This window comes from Bison bison, unplaced genomic scaffold (genome assembly GCF_000754665.1).
Source record: "Bison bison bison isolate TAMUID 2011002044 unplaced genomic scaffold, Bison_UMD1.0 scf7180017864340, whole genome shotgun sequence".
Taxonomy (NCBI): Eukaryota; Metazoa; Chordata; class Mammalia; order Artiodactyla; family Bovidae; genus Bison; species Bison bison.
This window is the reverse complement of record NW_011494912.1, coordinates 4,242,340-4,259,100: the sequence shown is the minus strand read 5'-3', so window position 1 is coordinate 4,259,100 and position 16,761 is coordinate 4,242,340. Positions and strand designations below refer to the sequence as shown.

Sequence of the window (16,761 nt, the reverse complement as noted above, 5' to 3'; positions counted from 1 at the left end):
TGGGTGACACTGAGCTGCTTCCTTGTCCTCTCTGAGCTTCGTGCTGCCTGTACCTCATTTCTCTGCACCTGCCCTTCAGGGGCTCCACCAGCCAGGCCTCCCTGCTCCCTATGCCAAACCCTGTTCCTGTTACCGGCAGCACCCATGGGGCTGGCTGGAGTCTAGGAAGCCAGGAGATTTCCTTGTCTTAGCTAACTGACTGGTCTACACTGAGCTGAACTCCTGCCTTCTATCTTAGTGCAACTGGGAGCATCTTCGTGGGGCCTGTGCTGCCCATCTGTATGACCCTGGGTGGAACAGACCCTCTCAAGTTCATCTGCCTCGTCTCTAGAAATGGGGATAGCCATGCCTGCCTCATGGTAGCCTGTGAGGACTAAGTAAATTTAAGCAAGAAGGTGAGACTGTCATACAGAGTGAAGTAAGTCAGAAAGAAAAAACAAGTATCATATATTAACACTTATCTGTGGAATCTAGAAAAATGGTACTGATGAACCTATTTGCAGGGCAGGATAGAGACACAGACGAAGAGAACAGACTGTGGACACACCCGGGAAGGAGAGGGTGGGATGAAGCGAGAGAGCAGCTTTGACGCTTATACACTACCATGTGTAAAACAGATAGCTAGTGGAAGCTGCTGCGAAACACAGGGAGCTCAGCTCGATGCTCTGTGATGACCTAGGGGGTGGATGGAAGGGTAGGAGGGAGGCTCGAGAAGGAAGGGATATGTGTATACTTATAGCTGATTCACGTTGTACAGCGGAAACCAGTAGAACATTGTAAAACAACTATACTCCAATTAATTTTTTTTTAATGGAAAGATGTGAGCACTTAATAGGTCTTCACAGCTCCAAAAAGACACCTCCATTTACATCAGCAGCTTCCCCATTGCTGGGAATAGGAGGACAAGAAGGGAGAAGAAGCAGACTAGACTAGATGAGTGGGGCTCACAGTTTGTTCCAGTGCTCCCCGCAACATGAGTCCTGGGCTCCCAGGTTCTTCCCTGGGCCTGAAAGTAAGTCTTCTGCCCACACTTGGCCCTCTTCCTTGCACGACAGGGGATGGGGGCCTCAGATGAGGAGCACTTCTCACCCCAGGGCTAGCAGGTGGACCGGACACTTTGGGTGCAGAACTGCTGTGGTGGGGGCACGGGGGTTGTGATTTGAGGTTGCACACAGGACCAAGGCTTCTGGCCGAGGGACCATGGTGGAGGGAGTGGGGTGGTCACCAAATCCATCCCTGAGTCCACTCACCAAGCCCTGTGCCCAGAGCAGGCTGCCTCCATCCAGAGAGCACACCTTTCTCTAATGCTGCCTGGAGACTGGCAGGGCCCAGGTGTGGGGGGAAAGGGTGGGCCCCTCTGAGTCCCAGCTCCCCTTCCACCCAGGTGTTGCGAATGCAGTGCCTCCCTTTCGCACCAGTACTACGAGAAGGATGGGCAGCTCTTCTGCAAGAAGGACTATTGGGCCCGCTATGGCGAGTCTTGCCACGGATGCTCAGAGCACATCACCAAGGGGCTGGTCATGGTAAGTACGCCCCCCAACCTTACCTGGTGGGTGTGTGTATGTGTTCACAGGTTACTCCCTGCCCCAGATCTCTCTCCCATCATCTCTCTTGTTCTTTTCACTGGTTTTCTGATTCCCCAGTGCCTCCTGAGCCTGTGTGTCTGTCTGTATCCCTCAGTCCCCATCTGTGGAGCCAGCTCTGCCCCCAAGTTGGTTTGGGGCTGCCCTTCTGAGAGGAGGCAAAGGGGAGAAGCTATAGGGGCTGAAGGAACCTCTGAGCTGGGTTGTGGTCCCCTTCCCTGCATGCCTCCCCCTACACACACACACTTGCTTCCAGGTGGCCGGGGAGCTGAAATATCACCCCGAATGCTTCATCTGCCTCACATGCGGAACCTTCATCGGTGACGGGGACACCTACACTCTGGTGGAGCACTCCAAGCTGTACTGGTGAGCGCCAGCCCCTCCCTGATTCTGGCGTGCCCCCAGGTCTCCCACGCCAGGACCCTTCCCCTTTCTGCGAGAGGGCAGTCATGGTGACAGTGCAGAATCCACTGGGAAATAAGACACCGAAGTCAGATGGAAGAAGCCTGAGACATCAGCTCTCTTCCTGACATCATTGCTGTGTAACTCTGGCACCAGCGTGAGCACTAACCCTGTAAGCTCTGGACTCATCCCCAGCAAGACCGCCCACACCCCAGACCCAAGTGCAGGGGTCCCCAGGCCACTCACACTTCTGACCAACCAACTGCAGACTCAGGGATCCCCACAGCGCCCTCAGATTTGATACTTCACTCAGTGACTCACAGAGCTCAGGAGAGCACCACAATCACAGTTTTTACTAAAAGCTATACTACAAAGCTACAGTCATCAAAACACTATGGTACTGGCACAAAAATAGAAATACAGATCAATGGAACAGGATAAAAACCCAGAAATAAACCCATGCACCTGTGGTCAATTAATCTTTGACAGAGGAGGCAAGACTGAAAAGCTAAAATCAGGACCAGCCAGGTGGAGACACACAAAGGGCAAGTCCGGGAGGTCTGGAATGCAGAGCTTCCACGCGTTCCGCTCATAGAATCAGGACATGTGATCTGTCCTCGCCAGCATCACCACAGTTTTTATTGGAGTTTCGTTATGTGGCGTAATTGACCGAATCACTGGGCATGGGGTTGAACTTGGGCTCCTTGAGGTCAGACTGGATCAGGATGGCAGCCTCTCATCACATGGTCAGTCTTTCTGGTGACCAGCCTACCCCTACCCCCCTACCCCCGCCTGAATTGGCTCATTAACATTAACTCAAAAAAAGACAAAAAATAAATAAAAATTTTGGTTTGATGCATGGGTGCTCAGGGCTGGTGCACTGGGATGACCCTGAGGGATGGGATGGGGAGGGAGGTGGAAGGGAGGGTCAGGATGGGGAACACATGTACACCCATGGCTGATTCATGTGAATGTATGGCAAAAACCACCACAATATTGTGAAGTAATTAGCCTCCAATTAAATAGAAATTTTGAAAAAGAAAGAAAAACAGATAAAAGCAAAACCAAAAACGTTAGCTCAAATGTGGGTTGAGGGACTCATGAAAAAAGAAGACACACTCCTCTTCTGAGGATTTAGAGCCTCTTTCGCAGGAACCAGGGACAAAGATCAGAGAAATCCTTTAGTGTGGCAGCACTGATAAAGCTGGATTTGAGGGCAGCATGGCTTTTGAGGCTCCCAAATGGACTTTTAATGACTTCCTCCCAAATGGGATTTATCCCCAGGTCTCATCCTGGCCAGCTGACAGTGTAGACAACCCCGAATGACTGAGCCCCAGAGAGGGGCAGGGCCTGCTCCCAGCCCACCAAGCAGCCAAGACCCTCCTCCTCCCATGGGGAGCAGGAAGGCGAAGGTGGAAGGAGAAGAGAGCCCGGGCCTGAGGGATTGTGGGGGGTGATGCTGCTGACTGCCCTGACACACTTTTCTTCCCACTCTTGGGTCCCCACCGCCGGCGGCTCTTGCAGCGGACACTGCTACTACCAGACCGTGGTGACCCCCGTCATCGAGCAGATTCTGCCCGACTCCCCTGGCTCCCACCTGCCCCACACGGTCACCCTAGTCTCCATCCCAGCCTCAGCTCATGGCAAACGTGGCCTCTCGGTCTCCATCGACCCCCCTCACGGCCTGCCGGGCTGCAGCACGGAGCACTCTCACACCGTCCGCGTCCAGGGGTGAGTGGCCAGGCTGCCAAGGCTGCAGCTGGTGTGGCTGTGGGCACGGATGCCTTAGGTGGGCAGGCCGACTCGGGCGGGGACTGAGAACGGGTAAATGTGAGCCCAGATGGAGCCCAGCTCCAACAACCTGCTATACCAGCTGTCTGATCCAGTCATTCCTCCAAGAGAAAAAAAATCTGTAACAATTGCCAGATAAAATATTTAAAATGTTCTCTTTACTTACTGCGTGACCAAACAAGAAAGAGAAGCAACCAGGTCAGGAGCAGGTGAAGAAGGGAGCCTGAGGGTGTCAGCAGAGCATGGAAGGCAGCCATACCTTGAGGGCAAATCTAAATCGGGGGTGGGGGGAGGGAATTAAGTTTCACTTTTGAAGTCTTCTTGTGGCTGAGCATCTCTCAAAGCCCAAGCGACTAGCTCTAGGAAAGTGAGTCTAGTAAGAGAACACTTATCCCTTGTCCATAAAGTTGGGACACCCCCTGCCCCCACAAAGTGCTCTCAAGGTGAGGAAGAACAAGAAATAAACCGTGCCTTCCACCAGCGATTTCCACCCCTCCTTCCCAGAACTGGAAAATAAACTGATTTGAACCTGAACAGAAGGGGAGAAGGAATCTCCCCTGAGAATTCAAACACTTGAGTTTGCCAACCAAATTGACAAGCCTGGGTAGTTCAAAAAGCCTCCAGGAGAAGTTGTAAAAGTTTAAAGTACTTCTCCACTGGGAATGTCCCTAGGCCCTGACAGAAGCAGATGCAGGTGGGACCCACCTCCAGGCTTCAGAGAATTTCCTGAGATGAGTGTCCCAAGGAATAGGAGCCGGTCAGTCAAAAACCACAGAGCACGTGTGGCAACAAGGCACTGTGAGCGCAAGCCGACAGCAGCAACGGGGCAGGAGCAGACCTACAGAAACTGCAGAGAGCGAGATTATCAGAGACCATGTAAAATGCGCACGCTCCGTGTGTGTTCTTTTTCTGTTTACTCCTGTGTTTTAATAAGTAAGAGATGCTTGGGAAAAGTGAGTAAAGAGCAAATGAATTTGGAAAAGAACCAAATAGCACCTCTAGAAGTGAAATACAGGTTTAGTAGTAGAGCAAGGTTTTAAACAGCTGAAGTGAGAAGCAGAAACACGAGATGAAAGTAGAGAAAGAAAGGCTAAGATGTACTAAGAAAGTAGAGAGGCTTAAGAAAGTAGGGAGGCTAAGAAAGTAGAGAAAGAGAGGACAGAGTGAGTGGATCTAATTATCCATCTAGAATCCCAGAAGAGAGAATGGGAGAGAGGCAGTATTTAACAGCTGAGAACTTCCCAGAGGGGATAAAAGATGTCAATCCACAAACTCAAACCCAGTAAATCCCAAACAGAAAAATAAGAAATCTACCCATGGATCACCCCACAAAGGCAAAAAACATATATATCTTAAAAGTAGCCATAGGGAAGAAACAAATTTCCTTCAAAAAAAGACCTGACTGTGGTCTGGTGGTTGAGACTCCAAGCTTGCATTGCATCGGGCTCAGGTTCGATCCCTGGTCAGGCAACTAGAAATCCTGCATGCCGCAACTAAGACGTGGCGCAGCCAGATGATTTTAAAAAGACAAAACAGAATTCTATACTCGATGAAAATGTCCTTCAAGGCTGAAGGTAAGGGCTTCCCCGGTGGCTGAGTGGTAAAGAATCTGCCTGCCAATGCAGGAGACATGGGTTCAATCCCTGATCTGGGAAGATCCCACATGCTGCGGAGCAACTAGGTCCGTGCACCTTAACTATTGAGACTGTGCTCTGGAGCCTGGGAGCCACAACTGCTGGGCCCAGGCGCCTGAAACCTGAGCTCCACGATGAGAAACCCGCACACTGCAACATGTAGCCCCCACACACTGCAGCTACAGAAAAGCCAACACTGCAACGAAGACCCTGCACAGCTCCAAAAAACAACAAACAGATAAATCAATTAAAAATTAAAAAAAGGAATGAAGGTGAAATAAAGACATGTTAAAGCAGACAAAACAGGATTTGATACCCGCAGATCATCCCTAAAGAAAATTCTAAAGGTTGTAGAAAAGGCCTGAGATGCAAGAAGAAATGAAAGTTAAGGGGCCAAGCCAGTGGCTCATACGCTGTGTGACACTGAGCTGCTTCCTTGTCCTCTCTGAGCTTCGTGCTGCTGCTGCTACTGCTAAGTCGCTTCAGTCGTGTCCAACTCTGTGCGACCCCATAGACAGCAGCCCACCAGGCTCCCCCGTCCCTGGGATTCTCCAGGCAAGAACACTGGAGTGGGTTGCCATTTCTTTCTCCAGTGCATGAAAGTGAAAAGTGAAAGTGAAGTCACTCAGTCATGTCTGACTCTTAGTGACCCCATGGACTGCAGCCTTCCGGGTTCCTCCATCCATGGGATTTTCCAGGCAAGAGTACTGGAGCGGGGTGCCATTGCCTTCTCTGAGCTTCGCAGTCTTTGTCTAAACCATGAGGGAGTCAGATACCTTGGAGCCTTCTAATATTTCTCCTGGGCCTTCAAGGACCCTTGAGAAATAGTTGTCTGAGTGTAGGACAACTACCCCCTTGGAGTCAGTGAACCGTTCCTTCCTTGGGAGTCAGTGAACAGTTCTCACACGCCTGCTGGGTACCAGGCCAGTGCCTGGTGAGAAGTGAAGATGGTTGGGGCAGGAGTGGAGAGGGTAGCGGGGGAGAGGAGGAGGCTGGACTTGATGCTGTGTTTCCAGCCCCATCTGGAGCATCAGCCAGGCCAGCAGCTGCCTTCCGCACACAACTAAGCAGACAGACTGGTGAGAGACAGGGAAACTCCCAGACCAGCTGGACCCTGACAGCAAGGCAGAATTTTAGAAACAGAGTCAATGACACCTCCTCCCTGCCTCCCTCGCTGGGCGAGCATTCTTTCCAGCCAACGTCTGCTTTCCCAGCAGTCTGCGAGGGGCCACACCCTTCTCAAAAGCATCCCAGCTTGCCCAAAGGCAGCTGGCCAGATTGAACTGTTTGTTTGAAGAGTCTTAGCTGGCCACTTTTTATTTTGTTTATGTGTATTTTGTTTATAGCAGCATTGAAAGGGAAGTTAAATTTATCTTTGCCCCAGCCTCCCCGCTACTTGAGCAGGAGACTGAGGCAAGGGAGACGGAGAGTCTAAGGAATATATATATACACGCTTTCCTATTGGTTTTTCGGCCAAGCCGTGCGGCTTGTGGGATCCAAGTTCCCTGATCAGGGACTGAACCCAGGCCACCCCATAGTGGAAGTGCAGAGTCTTAACCACTGGACTATCAGGGCAGTCCAGGAAATATATTTTTAAGGCCATATCCTTGGAAGAAAAGTTACGACCAACCTAGACAGCATATTAAAAAGCAGAGACATTACTTTGCCAACAAAGGTTTGTCTAGTCAAAGCTATGGTTTTTCCAGTGGTCATGTATGGACGTGAGAGTTGGACTATAAAGAAAGCTGAGCACCAAAGAATTGTTGCTTTTGAACTGTGATGTTGGAGAAAACTCTTGAGAGTCCCTTGGACTGCAAGGAGATCCAAACAGTCCATCCTAAAGGAAATCAATCCTGAATATTCATTGGAAGGACTGATGCTGAAGCTGAAACTGCAGTACTTTGGCCACCTGATGCAAAGAACTGATTCATTGGAAAAGACTCTGATGCTGAGAAAGATTGAAGGCGGGAGGAGAAGGAGCCGACAGAGTATGAGATGGTTGGATGGCATTACTGACTCAATAGACATGAGTTTGAGTAAACTCCCAGAGTTGGTGATGGACAGGGAAGCCTGGCATGCTGCAGTCTGTGGGGTCGCAAAGAGTCAGACACTACTGAGTGACTGAACTGAACTGATCCACAAGAAGTCTCTGTGAAAATATAGTCGCGATTTTAAAATTTTTTATCTTGAAAAATACCAAATTTACAGAAAAATTGCTGAAATAATAAGTGTATTGAATACCTATACACCCTTTTGGGCTTCCCAGATGGCGCTAGTGGTAAAGAACCCACCTGCCAATGCAGGAGACGTAAGGCATGTGGGTTCAATCACAGGGTCGGGAGCATCCCTGGGAGGAGAGCATGGCAACCCACTCCAGGATTCTTGCCTGGAGAGTCCCGTAGAGAGGATCCTGGGGGGCTAGAGTCCAGGGGGTTGCAAAGAGTCAGACACAACTAAAGTGACTTAGCACATGTACATCCTTTACCTAGGTTCATCATTTTTAACTTTTTGTCACGTTTGAGATATGTGTGTGTTTTCGTCTATGTATATCTAGGTGTGGGTGTATCAACATATATATATTCATTTGTATATGTTCATACACACATGTGCATGTATTGCTGTTATTTACTGAATCATTTGAGAGTAAGCTGTAGGCACCATTGACTCATCCTTTCCCCAAATACTTCAGACATTCTCCTGAAAATAAAAGCATAAATTCTCTTTATGTAATTACCCACTGTGTCCTATAGTGCAACTATATGACAGTCAGGAAATTTACCATCAATATAATACTTTTATCCAGTATACAACCCCGAACTCGGATTTTGCCAGCCGTCACAATGCTGTCCCCAAGTGTCTTCAGCTTCTTTTAACCTGTGCCAGTGCCTCCGCTTTCCATTGTCCTTTATGCCCTTGACATCTGTGAAGAGTCCAAGTCAGTCGTTTAGGAGGATGTCCCCCTCCCCCGCACTTGGGTTCCTCTTCCCTAGATTTGGGTCGTGCATTTTGCCCGCGTAACTGATGCTCTCTCCTCCTCTGTGCATCTTAGTGGTAGACACAGGAGGTATAAAGTGTACCCTTCACTGGGGATGTCAACTTCGATTATTTGGTTAAAGTGCAGTCTACTCTCTCCGCTGTAAAGGATTTTTTTTCCCCCTTTGCAGTGTAACCAGTGAGTCGTCTGTGAGATTTGAGTCTGTAAATATCCTGTCCCCAACCACCTTTCACTAAATGGTTCTTGCCTTCATGATAAGTCTTCCCTATAGCAGTTACTACTGTGATGGCTACAAAATGATGATTTTTCTAGCTCTGTTCTTGCTGCTTCATTTGTTACCTGACTTCCCTGTGTAAGGAAGCGCTTCTCCCCCATGTGAGAATATACTCTCAATAATTGAAAAATTGCTAAGACTGTTTTTCTTAAAGCTCTGTCTCCTTTCTGTCCTGCCACCACCACAACCATATCCCTCTGCCCCAGCCCTTCCGCATCTCAAGGCAAAGACAAACAATCCTTGAAAAGCTTTAATGAGGACAAAATGAAATCAGATCATTAACACTCAGGAGGAGTTAAAAGAAGCAAAGTAGTGTGGCAAGTTGGCCATCTGTGACTTAGCTCGTGGCCAACTAATGGAAGTCACCAGCCCCACCTCACCTGTAGCTGTGGTTCAGGGAAGGCTGCTTACCCCTTCCTGCCAATCTCGGAGGAGTGGGAGGCTTAGGCTCGTTTTGCAGGGCATGTTTGGGGGTCAGGCAGGAAGCCAGTAGGTCCAGACCCTCTTAGGCCTCTTTGACATTCGTCTGCTCCAAGCATCACAGGCAGTTGGAAGGAGAAGTCTGCCCTCCATAGCAGAGACAATGCTCTGTTGAACAGGAGCCCCCGAGCATCTCACTGTTGCTGCTGTTGCTGTTCAGCCACTAAGTTGTGTCCAACTTTTCTGCGACCCCATGGACAGTAGCCTGCCAGCTGCTCTGTCCCTGGGACTTTCCAGGCAGGAACACTGGAGTGGGTAGTCATTTCCTTCTCCAGGGGATCTTCCCGACCCAGGGATCTAACTGCATCTCCTGCATTGGCAGGTGGGTTTTTTTACCATCTGAGCCACCAGGGAAGCCTGACCATCTCGTATAGCAGGGCAGATACCTCGGGGCATGGTACTTTCCACCACCCATGGCAGGCGTTGCAATTAACGTAGAACTCTTCCCACCACCCAGACTTCGGTGTTTTGGACAACTGCCACCCACCAGTCATGCAAGACAGCATGGTTTGCCCCCACACTCCTGACCTGATCCCCTTGGCCTTGGCTTCCTGGGGCAGGCAGGGGTCTGACCACTGCCTTGTGCCCACAGAGTGGACCCAGGCTGCATGAGCCCGGATGTGAAGAATTCCATCCATGTCGGGGACCGGATCCTGGAAATCAATGGCACCCCCATCCGGAACGTGCCCCTGGACGAGGTGCGGGTCCCAGGTCTGGCAAGCGGGGTTGGAGGTGGTGCCTTCGTACCTGCTCGCCACCACCTGAGACTCACCTGTCCACGCGCCTGCTCTCCCCAGATTGATCTGCTGATCCAGGAAACCAGCCGCCTGCTGCAGCTGACTCTGGAACATGATCCCCATGACAGCCTGGGCCATGGGCCGGGGTCTGAGCCCAGCCCCCTGGGCTCCCCGGCTCACACGCCCAGCGGGGAGGCGGGCAGCTCCGGCCGGCAGAAGCCTGTGCTGTAAGTCAGCCCTGCACCGTGATGCTCTGTATCTTGTTACTTTCACTGACACTGGGCCTCAGTCGGGGTGGGGAGGGGTGGTCCCTGCCCTCCAGTTGCTCACAGTCTGATGGAGAAGTCAGCCCTGCAAAAAAAAAAGAACACGCCAGCAAGTGGTGCAGGGAGCTGGGAAGAAGAAGGGGAATGAGAAGGAGGAAATGGGGAAGCGGCGCCCCCAGCCAGGGGTGACAGGGCTCCCGGGGTGGACCAGAGCCCTGGCTTCAAGGAGCCGCTGGCCTGGCGCTCAGGATGCTGTGGCGTCTGGTGTGTGTTGAGAGGTGGGCTCTGAGGCGGCAGCTGGTGGCCAGGGTCTCACAGCACAGTGATGCGTCCCACAGAGACCTCTCTGGTCCCCTTTGCGAGAAGGTGCTCAGGACCAGAGACAGCTGGAGGGCTGTGATGTGGTTCAGGCTGGAGGGGCCAGGGGCACCTCTTAAAGGGAGGTGAAGGGTGCAAAGAAGAAGCCCAGAGACAGCCTGGTCCTCACGCCACTCACTCTGGGGCCTGCTCAGGACTCCTGTCAGGGGCACACCTGGGGTGACAGCCTTTACACTAGGAAGCAGTGACCTCGAAGGCCTGTGTCTCCTCCTCCCCCGTTTGGAGCTCAGGTCACCCTGCAGGGCCACCTAGGGGCGTCCTGCGCAGGTCGTCCGCCTCTGCACCTCGGGGCCAGGACTCAAATGCTGGGAGACAAAGCATCTGATCCAGGGTCGTCAGGCAGAGAAGGCCAAGGGCAAACATTCCTTCCTGAACGGGAAGTCCAAGCCAGACAGGGCACGGAGTGCTCGCATCAGGGCAGGGCAGGGCTCTCATGATGGTCCCTGGAGAGCTGCCCGGTCCCACCCTTCCTGACTACTGGCGATTTACATGGACTGGCATCGGTGGGGCATGGCAGGCTGGGGGAAGGGGCAGGGCCCTCGGCCAGGGGCCCACCTGACACCGGTGGCACCTGGCACTGGTGTGTCTCCCCAGGAGGAGCTGCAGCATCGACAGGTCCCCGGGCGCCAGCTCGCTGGGCTCCCCGGCCTCCCAGCGCAAGGACCTGGGTCGCTCCGAGTCCCTCCGTGTGGTCTGCCGGCCGCACCGCATCTTTCGGCCTTCGGATCTCATCCATGGGGAGGTGTTGGGCAAGGGCTGCTTCGGCCAGGCCATCAAGGTACGGGGCATGCCAGGGAGGGAGGGGACCACCTGGGGGTGACCTGTTGGCCCTCCACCCTCTTCCCACCAGTGTCCCCAGGAAGCCACAGTGGAAAGGTGTCTGGCTTCCAGGCTCCCTGGCCAGGGCTTGCCTCCCCCTGGGCCTCCTCGAGCTAGCTACCGTATGTAGGTAGACTGCGTGAAGGAGGTCGTAGGGCAGTGGCTTCTCAGAGTCGGGATGAGAGGGCAGCCCAGACTGACCCTGAAGGCTTCCTCCCCCAGGCCCCCCTACTCAGCCCAATGTGGGCCGCTCACCCCCTTCACACTCTCACGACCAGCCCTCTCCTGCCTCTGATGTTCTCTGGCAGTGGCCAGCCTAGAAGGTTCAGGTTTATAGAAAAGGCACCAGCCAGGTTGCCATGTCCACCAGCCAGGCCTCAGCCCCTGGCCCCGTGTGTCCATCTGCCTGGGGTGGGGTGGAGTGGGCCTCCTGCGGGGCGGCCTGGAGCAGAGCCCGTGCCCCGCGTGTCCCCATGCAGGTGACGCACCGAGAGACGGGCGAGGTGATGGTGATGAAGGAGCTGATCCGCTTTGACGAGGAGACCCAGCGGACATTCCTCAAGGAGGTGGGTGAGGGGCCTGCCCCACCCTTGCCCATCGAGAGGGGGTGGGTGGCAAAGGGCTCCGGGAGGAAGTGACACTCAAGCCCTCATCGAAAGAAGACAGACTCTGCCAGGAGGGCGAGAGGGGCAGGGACATCCCTGGGGGTGGGGGCAGCCCAAGCAAAGGGCAGGGCGGCGGCAGGTGAGGCAGGAACCCCCAGTGAGGGGGTGGGGTGTGGAGACTCCCCCTCCTTCAGAACTGCCCATGGCGGCTTCTGGTGGGAGGGGCGGGAGAAGATGGGGGCGCAGTCTGTTTGCACCCCACTCCCCAGGTGAAGGTCATGCGATGCCTGGAACACCCGAACGTGCTCAAGTTCATCGGGGTGCTCTACAAGGACAAGAGGCTCAACTTCATCACCGAGTACATCAAGGGCGGCACGCTCCGGGGCATCATCAAGAGCATGGTGAGTGCCGGGCCGGAACCCACCGCCCTCCCCCCCACCCCCACCTCCCCCCCCACCCCCCACCCCCACCCGCATCCAATCCCAGCCGCTCCCACCGAGGGACCCTGGACCCAGAGGCTCCTCCCTGGGCCCCAGTCTCCCAGGCTCTTCACTGGGGATCAGCCTCTGATCTCAAAGCCGCTCTTCAGGAAATTGTTTGGAATTGTTCACCCACACCCCTTGGAAGGGACAGTTGGGGGTGTCGTAGAGAGTGAGGGGGTGATCATCAGCCCCTACAGGACGCTCACCCCCTCCTGCTTTTCTCACCCACTGTCCTGTCCCTGTGGCCCTGTTGGCTCATCCTGGACTTTGTCCCCCCTCACCCCCACCCCCAGGACAGTCAGTACCCCTGGAGTCAGAGGGTGAGCTTTGCCAAGGACATCGCTTCTGGGATGGTGAGTAGGCTCTGATTTCAGGGGCGGCACGGAGTGGGGGACTTCGCTGATGGTCCAGTGGTTAAGAATCCATGCTTCCACTGCAGGGGACATGGGTCTGATTCCTGGTCAGGGAACTAAGATCCCACCTGCCTTGCTTTGCAGTTCCCCCTCTCCCGACCCCTGCCAAAAAAATTCTCTACCATTCTCCTAAATTCCATAGGAAGCTTCAACAGAGGACAGAGGGAACCCAGTGGGAGGGAAGATGGGAGCCTTGCGGAGGATGACGGGTCATCCTTGTGGCTGGGGTCCCTCAGCGCGGCTGCCCCCTCATCTCCACGCCCCTCTACCCTCAGGCCTACCTCCACTCCATGAACATCATCCACCGGGACCTCAACTCCCACAACTGCCTGGTTCGCGAGGTGAGCAGCCAGGGCTGCAGGAGGGCCCAGCGGGACCGCCGCCCACCACACTCCTAGCAGGTTGGGGGTCTGCTGGGAGGGTGACCGTCACAGAGAATGGCCCACAGTGTGGCCATGGGCCACACCAGGCTGCATCAGCCCGGAGGAGGGCCTGGATATGGGGCTGGGGCAATCAGGGGAGGTTTACTGAAAGAGATTTGGGGCAGGGAGATATACTTCAGTGGGAGGCAGTGGGAGCAGGCAGCCCGGGGTCTAGGGGTCAGTGATGGGGAGACCACAGGCTGCCCCCAGAAGGCAGAGGAGGGAGTGAGCAGGTGGTGGTGGGAGCGTGTCTCAGCGCGGCCCTGCTTCCCCATCTCCCCAGAACAAGAATGTGGTGGTGGCCGACTTCGGGCTGGCGCGGCTCATGGTGGACGAGAAGACGCAGCCCGAGGACCTGCGGAGCCTCAAGAAGCCAGACCGGAAAAAGCGGTACACGGTGGTGGGCAACCCCTACTGGATGGCGCCCGAGATGATCAACGGTGAGTCGGGGGCCCCACAGGGCACATCCCTGGGGCCGCATGGTCCCAGGCGGAACTGCAGGAGGCAGAGGTCCCGGCCGCCTCTTCCTCCTCCTCGAGTCCTAACATAAGTTTCCTTTTGCTGCTGCAACAGATTATCACAACTTGGCTTAAAAAACACAAATCATCCTAGGGACTTCCCGGGCGGTCCAGTGGTTAGGACTCCATGCTTCCAATGCAGAGGGGCACAGGTTTGATCCCTGGTCAGGGAAGTATGAGCCCACTGAAAGTGACAAGTGAAAATGTTAGTCACTCAGTCATGTCTGACTCTTTGTGACCCCAAGGACTGACTGTAGCCCACTGTCATGAAATTCTCCTCTGTCCATGGAATTCTCCAGGCAAGAATACTGGAGTGGGTAGCCATTTCCTCCTCCAGGGGATCTCCCCAACCCAGGGAGCAAACCCGGTCTTCCACATCGCAGGTGGATTCCTTACCATCTGAGCCACCAGGGAAGCCCTACATGTCATGAGGTTCACCCAAAAAATTTAAAACCGCACACACAGATTATCCTATAGTTCTGGAGGTCAGGAGTCCAGTATCAGGCTCGCTGAGCTAAAGTCCAGTGTCAGCAGGACTGCGTTCCTTCTCGTGGCTCGAGCGGGAAGGATCTGTTTCCTTCCCTTTTACAGTTTGCAGAGGCAGCCTCACTCCTTGGCTCCTGGCCCCTCCTCCAGCAAGGCCAGCAGCGCACACAGTCTCTTCTTTCCGACACCCGTATCCACCGTCACCTCTCTTACCCTGACCCTGACTCTCCGTTCTCCCTCACAAGGACCTTTGTGATCAGAGGGCTCAGCCAACTAACCCAAGATCATCTCTCCATCGCAAGATCCTTAACTGAGTGACACCTGCAAAGTCCCGTAAAAGGCAGCACATTCAGGGTCCAAGGGTCCAAGGAGCAGGCGGTCCCTGGACAGGGTGTAGGGTCTCTCAGGACCATTATTAGGCCTCCCACAGAGTCCCCTTCTCCCACCCCATTTGTTTTTTCAGGCCTGTCACACAGTGATCCCGTGTGTGCCCAGACTGGGGGTGATAAAGTCCATCCACAGGCAGGGGATGTGCAAACACAGGGTCAGGACAGGCAGACTGGGGGTCACCTTAACACCAACTCTGATCAAAGTTAATATAACCCACCCCCTAATAACATAACTGGTAAAGTAAAAGAAAGTGAAAGTGTTAGCATTAGTTACTCAGTCACGTCTGAACCTTCAACCCCATGGACTGTAGCCCACCAGCCGCCTCTGTTTATGGAATTTCCCAGGCAGGAATACTGGAGTGGGTAGCCATTTCCCGCTCCAGGATATCTTCCCGACCCAAGAATCGAACCCAGGTCTCCTGCATTGCGGGTAGATTCTTAACCATCTGAGCCATCAGGGAAGCCCTTGTAAAGTAGGGTTAATAGTCCCTATCTTGAAGAAAAGAAAAAGAATAAAATAAATAAACAAAAAGAGTCCCTATCTTTAAGAAGTGGTATGAAGATTGGGTAAGATTTGTAAACTAGTCAGGATTCAGTGAGAGTGGTTGTCCTGATTATCTGTAACATTATTAGGCAGACGGTATTATTGCCATTTTACAGCTAAGGTAGGCCGAGGCTCAGAGAGTCTGTATCAGTCCCTGAGGCTGCTGTAACATGTGCACAGACTGAGTGCTCGCAGCAGAAGTCTGAAATCCAGTAGAGCCTTGCTCCCTCCAGGGATTTCAAGGGAGAGTCCATTCCTTGCTCTGTCTAAGCTCTGACCCTGGCATTCCGGGCTTGTGGCCACATCGGCCCAATCTCTGCCTCTGTTTCCACATGGCTGCCTCCTCCTGTGTATCTTCTCCTTTTCAGTCTCTCTTATAAAGACAGTTAGGATGGCATTTTGGGGCTTCCACGCTGGCTCAGTGGTAAAGAATCTGCCTGCACTGCAGGAGATGCAAAAGACTCGGGTTCAGTCCCTGGGTCGGGCAGATCCCCTGGAGGAAGGCATGGCATCCCACTCCAGTATGCTTGCCTGAAAAACCCTACGGACAGAGGAGCCCAGCGGGCTGTAGTCTAAAGGGTCACAAAAGTTGGACACAGCTGAGTGAGTATACATGCAGGAGGGCATTTAGAACCTGCCCAGATAATCTAGGGTGGTCTCATCTCAGGATCTAGAATTGTATCTTCAAATCAATTCTTTATCTTTCCAAAAACAGTAGCACAAACGGGCTCTGAGGGTCTGACAGTTATCTCTCAGGGTCACCACAGGGTCCATGACATGCCCGGAGTCACAGAGTTGGTTAGTGACTGAGCTGGACTTGGAACCCCTTGCCCAGGGCTTTCACCCTGACTCCCCACTCAATCAGCCACCAGCCACCCCTCCCCCGCCAGCAGGCTGGCTCAGCCTGGGTGGGCCCAGGTAAGGTCAGAGCCCAGGGCCTGATCCCGCGGAGGCTGCTAGCACCTGCCTCCTGGTCCCCACCTATGGGTCAGCACATCCCCCTGCGGGCAGTCCCCAGCCTGGCCCCCTCGCCAGCTGGCACCACCGGCCCTGTGCACCTGCCAACCGTAGTCTCTCCATCCAGGCCGCAGCTACGATGAGAAGGTGGATGTGTTCTCGTTCGGGATCGTCCTGTGCGAGGTAGGCCCAGGGGCGGGTGGCAGCTGGCTCCAGCCCCCTCCCCACGCACTCTGAGCTGCAGGCTGGAGCCCTACGGGGTCCCAGGTCAGGGAGGCTGTGGGGACGGGCTGCCCGCCACTGCCTGCATCCCCGTGGTCAGATGGGTACCAGACCCACCCTCAAACCCATCCGGGTGGCACCCAGCCCCAGGGCCCCCCAGGTAACTGCCGGGCCTCGTCTGGACAGATCATTGGGCGAGTGAACGCTGACCCGGACTACCTGCCACGCACCATGGATTTCGGCCTCAATGTGCGAGGCTTCCTGGACCGCTACTGCCCCCCAAACTGCCCCCCGAGCTTCTTCCCCATTACCGTGCGCTGCTGTGACCTGGACCCCGAGAAGAGGTGAGCGGGATGCGGGGCTT

At 54.0% G+C, this 16,761-nt stretch overlaps 1 protein-coding gene across 1 annotated transcript in view; it reads left to right on the top strand.

Annotated features, from left to right (window-relative positions):
- The window catches only part of LIMK1 (LIM domain kinase 1), a 19,949-nt gene that overhangs the window by 2,825 nt on the left and 363 nt on the right, over positions 1 to 16,761 (top strand). The window contains exons 2-14 of the mRNA XM_010854286.1: positions 1,385 to 1,523; positions 1,840 to 1,949; positions 3,510 to 3,716; positions 9,752 to 9,857; positions 9,957 to 10,123; positions 11,135 to 11,318; positions 11,839 to 11,925; positions 12,234 to 12,365; positions 12,740 to 12,799; positions 13,135 to 13,200; positions 13,565 to 13,721; positions 16,303 to 16,358; positions 16,584 to 16,744. Coding sequence (XP_010852588.1) covers positions 1,385 to 1,523; positions 1,840 to 1,949; positions 3,510 to 3,716; positions 9,752 to 9,857; positions 9,957 to 10,123; positions 11,135 to 11,318; positions 11,839 to 11,925; positions 12,234 to 12,365; positions 12,740 to 12,799; positions 13,135 to 13,200; positions 13,565 to 13,721; positions 16,303 to 16,358; positions 16,584 to 16,744 — 1,632 coding nt within the window. The remainder of the gene's footprint in view (positions 1 to 1,384; positions 1,524 to 1,839; positions 1,950 to 3,509; positions 3,717 to 9,751; positions 9,858 to 9,956; positions 10,124 to 11,134; positions 11,319 to 11,838; positions 11,926 to 12,233; positions 12,366 to 12,739; positions 12,800 to 13,134; positions 13,201 to 13,564; positions 13,722 to 16,302; positions 16,359 to 16,583; positions 16,745 to 16,761) is intronic.